The sequence below is a fragment of the Benincasa hispida genome, chromosome 11, assembly GCF_027475165.1.
Source record: "Benincasa hispida cultivar pf3 chromosome 11, pf3_genome.v1.1, whole genome shotgun sequence".
Taxonomy (NCBI): domain Eukaryota; kingdom Viridiplantae; phylum Streptophyta; class Magnoliopsida; order Cucurbitales; family Cucurbitaceae; genus Benincasa; species Benincasa hispida.
Genome location: NC_143488.1, coordinates 76,476,523 through 76,484,529, shown reverse-complemented (window position 1 = coordinate 76,484,529; position 8,007 = coordinate 76,476,523). Strand labels below are relative to the sequence as shown.

The 8,007-nt window shown below is 30.7% G+C and overlaps 1 protein-coding gene across 1 annotated transcript; it reads right to left on the bottom strand.

Annotated features, from left to right (window-relative positions):
• Positions 1-521: 521 nt before the first annotated feature.
• Positions 522-2,671, bottom strand: LOC120089834 (WRC protein). Its single transcript, XM_039047240.2, has 4 exons — positions 2,436-2,671; positions 2,232-2,266; positions 1,767-1,840; positions 522-1,361 (listed from the first exon to the last, which is right to left on the bottom strand). Exons 1-4 carry the CDS (start codon positions 2,571-2,573, stop codon positions 700-702), a joined length of 909 nt encoding a protein of 302 aa, XP_038903168.1. The 5' UTR covers positions 2,574-2,671; the 3' UTR covers positions 522-699.
• Between the last annotated feature and the right edge of the window lie 5,336 nt (positions 2,672-8,007).

Here is an 8,007-nt window from a genome sequence, read left to right as displayed (position 1 = left end):
TTTTTCACACGTATTTTCATTTTCATGACATCCATCCACTTTCAATATTGCATGTGGCACACGCAAGGATTAGGTTTATGCATTTAAACAAAAGACGTGTATTAATTAAAACTAACCCATCTATTTTTTTTTTTTTTTGGATATTTTGGGGATTTTCAATTTCCTCAACAAAACGGAATCTCATTCTCTCAACAAACAAACAAAACTTGCCATTAACGATCTTAATCTTCCTATTAAAAAATTATTAACAAACATATCATATCATATCAACCTTATTCATGAGTTTAATCATGTCCAATCATACGAAAATTCTAAAGAAAAAATGGGCTGTTTATTTTTTGATTGAGCTATAAATTATTGTTTATAAATATATTTGAATACATGGACATGTCATTTGAAAGAAATAAATTTAATGTGATATATGTCTAATTTAATTGAATTTCGCATGAGTAGTCTATATATATATATATATATATATATATATATATATATATATATATATATCCAAATGTTCAAATATATTAATAAAACAATAATATGATAATATCAACTTTTCCTATTAACATTCTTTATACAAAACAACATAATTGAAAATTTTCGAAACACATCAACCATTAAATTGGAAAATTTAAAATCAAGACAGAAAGTGAAGATTAACTGGAAGATCAAGGAGGTACTTATGTAGTAATATATAGTTTTCTAGTCGTCAATGTTGTCATCATGCACCATTGGTGGCGGAGGAGGAGGCGGCGGCGGTGTCGCCACCATGCCGTCTGGTTGGCCAAGCAAGCTGCTTATCGACCTCGCTTTCACCACACCCAGTTTCATTCTCTTCTTACTTGCCAATGTCAATGACGACGATGGCGGTGCTGGAAATGGAGATGGAGATGGCTTCTTTTCGTCTTCAACATCAACGACGACGTTCTTCGGTGTAGCGGTGGCAGCGGCCAAAGAGCGGCTACGAACGTTATTCATGCTGCGGAGACGACCTTTTCCCAAGTGATGCTCACAGAGAGAATACCCAACGAGAGTTTGTTGGCAGCATCGCCATCCTCGTCCATTGACACGACTGCACCGAGATCCCTCCATTAACGCACCACCTCTTGACCTCTTTTTTCCGACGAGATCCAGACCTAGTTTAGTTTGTTTCTGTGACGACAATGTGCTTTTTTTGTTCATCTTTGTCTTCATCGTCTTCTTCTCATCCGGCAATAACTTCACAGTACTGGTGGTGACGACTTGATCGTCCTCCTCGTCATCATCTTCGTCATTATCGTCCTGATCGTTGTTAGACCTCTCAAAGCTCCCTCTTCTCTTCTTTAATGGAAATGCCTTCTCCCTCTCGCACCATCGCCCACCACCTACTCCATCAAAAACATAAGCATGACCCAAACAAGAACATAAATAAACAAAAATTCACCTTCAACCACAAATTCAAATATAGAAAAGCTTACACTGATATGTTCCAAAAAAAAAACTATCTATACCACTCCATAACATGGTGTAATAGGCAGATTTAAACAGAAAAACGATAGCACACAAAATTAGTACTCGACAATATCAAGTAAGAAAAACTAATATTATGATAGGAGAGTTAGACTACAAAATCTTTCTTCTCATCAATGTTATAGACAACCCAACAGGCATAATTAATTGATAAGCCACAATCAATTAAGAACAAAAGAGAATCAAGAAATCAATTATGGTGCAGTGCAGTAGCCAAACAGCCCAGAAATCATAAAGAGGGGAGAAAAAAATGGTATGACCTTGAGAAGAAGAAGAAGTGGATAGTGGAAGAACCCCATTATTGATTGTTTCTGCACCAATCACAGTTGTTTTCCTAAAATGAAACCAACAACATCACAGAAACTCAACAGTAGTAGCCATAGGCATAGCTAGATAGTGTAATTCAAAAGAACAAAAAGAACAAGTGTAATTAATTACTGTAAGTGATCAGAAGTTGAGAAGAAGAGGAAGGATGTGTGTGGACCAGTGAAGAACATGCAGAGCCCATGGGCGCACAATAGAGTCATGAAAAAATAATATTAAAAAAAATATCCCAACAGTATTTCCACTTGCCCCCCCTTTTTTTCTCTATATTCTTATTGGGTAGTCATAAAAAAATTAAAATAATTTTTTTTTTAACATTTTTTTTTTTTTTTTTTTTTTACTAGTTGTTGGAGAAAGGAAGAAGAAGGAAACAGAGAAATGGGGGATTTTGAGTAAGGTACCTGGAATCATGTTGGTGTAGCTTCTGATTGTTGTCCTACAAAGAAAAATCGGAGAACCCGGATGAATGATGAGTGATAGATATACATGAATTGAATGGAGGAGACAAATGGTGGGTGCAATTTTGAAGAGAGAAAAGAAAGAAAAAGAAAAAGCATAATTAGGGAGTGAAAGAGAGAGAGAGTTTAGAGTTGGGGATTACTAACCGAGGCATTATCGGAGGGGAAGGGGTGTAGATTTGGAGGATCGGAGGAGGGAGGGAGTTGCACCGGCGGAGAGTGGCGGAGGAGGGGATCTGAAAGAGAAGAGAAGGGTAATGGGAGCTGGCGTTTTCTGATTCGCATATCGGCGGTGGTGAGGGATAATCGGAGAAGAGAGGAAAAAGGGAGAAGGGTGGGAGTGAGTATGGTATTGGTCTTATGACTCTTATCTAAGGGTGTTTGTGTTTGTGTATGGCTTTAATTGAGTTGCACCGGGGTGGGGAAACCGGAAGAGAAAGTAGCCGGTAAGCGGGAAGGGAATCGGAAGGGCAGGTGGGGACAAGGGTAGAGAGTACGGAGAGAGATGACAGGGTGGAGGAGGGAGAGAGAGTGCAGGTGATGGAATACAAAATGATGCGACCCGGTAGTTTTATCGTTTCTCTTTCTTCTTTCCTTTTAACATGCCTACGCTCCCATCGGATGGGACCCACCTTTTTTTCTTTTTCTTTTTCTTTTTCTTTTTTTTTCTCTCTATTTCCTCCCTCCCTAGTCCCTCCACAATATTATCTTTAGCCGATGTTTTGGGCTAGAATTGGAATAATCGTGAAGTTTGACCTGTATTAAAATATTGATATTGATGTCCATATTTATATCGAAATTTAACTTCGATTATTTTTTGTAAATAAAAAAAAATTACAAACTTTATTTGAATTAATAATTTAATATATCAACATGTTAATGGATATTTTCCTTCTTTAATCTTTGAGAATTGGGAAGTACTTGAAGTTTATTTAGTGATGAGACCTATAGTAAAAATGTTAATCAATAAAATATAAATTTGATTTTTTTTTTTTTAATTATGAGAACTACAAACTCTTTTGACTAAATAAGGAGTAGATTTTACAACTCCATTTCTTGTGCCAAATATTCTATTAGTTCTTTTTTTTCAATTTTTCATCATTATTAAGTTAAATTAAGGTCTAAAATGTCGATATTGATATATATGTCAAAGTTCAACTTTTAAGAAATTTTTTATTGAAATTTTTTACAAAAGTCATAAAAACAATATATATAGTTAATATTGTACACTTAGTGACATTTTGGCATTTTTTTTTAATCTCTCAAATTTTGAGATCTGAATTTATTTTAGTTTACAAACATTTGAAATTATAAATTTAGTTCATAAATTTTGTATTTTCTAAAATTTATGAATCAATTAAATATAAATAAAAATTAAAAGTTCAAAATTTCATTCAACATAAAATTTAAATTTAAATTTAAATTAGCAGATCAATTAATTTTGAAGAATTTTAATTTTTTAAGAATTTATTAGACAAAATTAATATTTAAAGTTTAGAAATTTATTAGACAGTTATAAAATTTTACAGACTAAATAGACACAAAACTCAAAGTTTAGAGATTAAACTTGTAATTTAATATTTATATTGTATATATTAACATTAGCGAAATTTTGTCGTTTATTCTTTTATGTTTCAAAAAAAATAATAAAAGAAAAATGTCAATTCATCTTTCACATTAAGTTTAAACATATGAACATACGTTAATATTTGATGAAATAATGTGGATATTTGAACAAAAATTTAATGGACTGAGTACCTTTTGAGTTGGAGTCACAATTATATTATATCACATTAATGATATTAGTTGGTAAGTTTTTAGTTTCATAATTTTTTGTGATATAATAAAAATGTTATTTACTCCACAGTAAAACAGATATATGAAAATATGGAAAAAAAGTAATAATTGGTTGAAAAACTTTTTGGGTCAGAGTGTGTGTGTGGGTGAACTACAGTCCAAATGCTTTGTTTGTATGTCTTTGTAGACTGATTTGTACTATGCTGCTTTGAGTTTTTGACTGCTGGATAAAGATTCTCCTAAATTCCTCTATCTATTTTCTTCTACCCCAAATCTTCAATATGTTTTTTAAAAAATAAATAAATAAATAAATCTTCACTATACTTTCTCTCTCTCTTTTTATACATAATTTACAACTTTAGTCCTCCTAAATTCAATAATATTTATGTGAATTTAAATTATAGATTTCGTAATTACTAACATATATAAGAGCTATATTCTCTGTCTCTGACATATTTAATAACTTCTTGAACTTTAATTTTGTATCTAATATAATATTAAACTTTTAATTTTGTGTCAGATAAATTTTTAGATTTTTTAAATTTTCATATAAGTCAAAATTTAAAAGATTTATTAGATAAGTAATTTTAAATTTAAAAACTTATTAAATACGTTTTAAAGTTCATCGATCTATTTGATAAACATTTTTTTGAAGTTGATGGACCACTTTTTAACATACGCCTCAAGTTTAGAAACTAAAATTATAAGTTTTGTTGGTTAACGTTGGTCTAAAGTTCTTTAATCATTTTTTAAAATTTAATCTTTAAAATCTTTCCATCCTTAATTTTACTATACTAATTACGTAGTAAGAGTTTTCTAAGGAGAAATTAGTGGATAGAAAGTTGATGTGTAATTGTATTGTTTTTTTTTTTTTTTTTTAAATGTAATCAAACACAATATCAACCTTTTTCTTGAACATAAATAAAAATGAAAAAAATTAAGTTCTATTAGGTAACGATTTGGTTTTTTTAGTTTTTATCTTTGAAAATTATACCTACAAACACTATTTTCACCTCTAAAATTTTTCATTTGTTATCTACTTTTTATCTACAGTTTAAAAAATCGGGTCAAATTTTGAAAACAAAAAAAAATATATAGTTTTTAAAAACTTGTACTATTTTTTTTTTAATTTAGCTAAGCATTCGATCATTATAGTTAAGAAATATGCAAATCATTATAAAAAAAAGGAAGAAAATAGATTTAATATTCAAAAATCAAAATAGTTACTAAAGATTTTAATTTGTTTTTAGTAGCTGTAGATAGGATATCAAATACTATTTTAAACATGGATAGTTTGATCCCCACCCCTAACATTTGTTGAACTAAAAAAATCTTTAATTCATTTAATTTGAAGTGTTTTTGTTGGTATAAATGCATTTTTTTAGTAAATCTAATTTTTAGATAAGTTATTTACTTTTTAGATCACAAGAGAAGGATAACCTTTCAATTATATGGATGAACATATTTATTTCTGATTTAAAAGAACACGTATTTCAGAGTAATTTTAAAATGGATTTTTTTTATTGGATTCAAAATCACTTACTTTAAAACATATTTAAAGTATAAATTTGAATATTAAATTAATTATAAGTAATGACTTTGGATATTTTTGTATGGGATTTTTAAACATGACTGAAGTAAACTATTTTAAAGTTATTGCATAAATATGTCATAATTAAATTAGAAGTGTATTTAGAATTTAGTTAAAAATTCAAATATTTACTTAAAAGATGGATAAAACTCATAATTAAAGCGACAAAAATAAAGAAAGAAAAAACTTGTCAAATGCGGATAATTTTAAAAAACTTGAAAAGTCAAATAGTTATAAAGATTTGAGACTAATCTTAAAGGTTCGATGAAATTTGGGCTAGACGATTTTTTAAATGAGCTATTTAACAGTAAGGTTTGAGAATTTAGGAATCCTAAAGTTACTTATTTTACTATAATGTGGCAGTTGCATTTTAAAAGGAAAAAAATTGCTTTTCAAAAAAAAAAAAAAAAAAAAAAAAAAAAAAAAAATAATATTCTACCATACAATTTTAGGTGTCATATTAATTTTTTTTGTTATTCAAAAATATCAAATTTACTTCCTCGTAAACATAACTCATCAATGATAATTTGAAAAGTTGGTTTCACTATGAAATCCATAATCAACAAACATCTTAATGTGAAGGAGATGGTCATCAGTTCAATTATGTTTGATTATTACATAGGATCCGCACTCTCTTTTTCACCAACAAACTTATTACAATTCAAGCAATTTTGATTACGGATTAGTAAACACGACATAAATTGTAGGTAATGTTATATGAGAGAAGTCTTAAACGTATATGACATTGAGGAATTAGGTGAGAAGTACCTACTCATAAATTGGGTTGACTTCCAACTTTGTTCTAAGAGGCTCATCAATGCAGAGTTGTTATTCTTTATGGAGAATAAAACACACAAAAGACACTTGTTTCTATCTTCCAATCAAAAGTGCTAAGTCGTCATTGCAAGTATATCTCATGTCACGGGATTTGAACAAGAGGGACTCGTGGGGAAAATCAATTAAAATTGAGAAAGGAAACAAGAATGGAAGATATCTTTTTCAAACGTAATTAACTTGGCAAGAAATTGTGAGAAAACAAGTCTATTTTTTTAAAAAAAATGTATTAATTATGGTTGATTTATGCTTTTTAAATGTATTATTATTAACAAAATGAAAAGATTTTATTTTAGAAAATGAAGATCAAGCTGAAGCAAAAAAATTTAAAAGAGTGAAGCAATAAATAGCTAAACTTTTTTTAAAAGAAAAATAACGACTTAAAAAAATTAAATAATAATTATTATCATTTTACCATATAACTTGCAAAATATGTATTTTTCATAACTTCCAAATTGAAAACTGAAAAGCATAGGTAGCTGTGTGGGCCGAAACTACTGGGCCCAGCCTGGCCCATATAGATGTGCCAGAACATATGAATCAATCAAAGCCCATATTGAATTTGAAGTTTTAATATATATATATAAATAAAAATATTTATTTTATTCCGTTTGTTAATAATTATTTTTCTATTTATTTTCCACTTTAACATTTTACTGAAAAAACTTTTTGAATGAATTTAGGGGTGTTTGACTCACCAATATGAGTTGAATTGAATTGGTATAATATACCAATTTAATGTTTAGCTCACCAACTTTAAATATTGGTGGAATTGAGTTGGTATATTTTATCAACTCGCCCCAATTCACTTCAACTCTCCCTTCTTCTAAAGTTTTCGATGCTCCACCCATTGGCCACTATCAGCGACTATCGCTGTCACACTCCGAAAACTAACTCCAGACTCTGCAACCACCTGCCATGACAACTCTTACGACTAACTCCGAGCTCCAACAACTACCTCCGATAACAACTCCAGCGACCAACTTTGAACTCCGACAACCTTTACACAATCAACTCTGACAACCAATTCGGGGCTCTGACAACCACCCTCAATGACAACTCTAGTGACCTAACTCCAATGACCACTTTCGTGCGACCAACTATGACAATCAATTTTAGGCTCTGACAACCACCTCTGACAACAAACTCTGACGACCAACTCTAAAATCACCTTTGTAGGCTCAGACAACTATCTTCGACTACAAACTCCAATGAAAATCACCTTCAATGATCAACTTTGATGACCACCTTCGAGCAAGCAACTCCAAGGACCAACTCGGGGCTTCGACAACCACTTCCAACGACAAAATCCAGCAACCAACCCCAATACCATTTTCATGCAACCAACTCCAGGCTCTAAAAACCACATTCGACGATAAACCCTGACAACCAACTCCAATACCACCTTCATGCAACCAACTTTAGGCTCCAAAAACCACCTTCAACTACAAACTCCAACGAAAATCATCTTCGATAATCAACTTCGAGAACACTTCC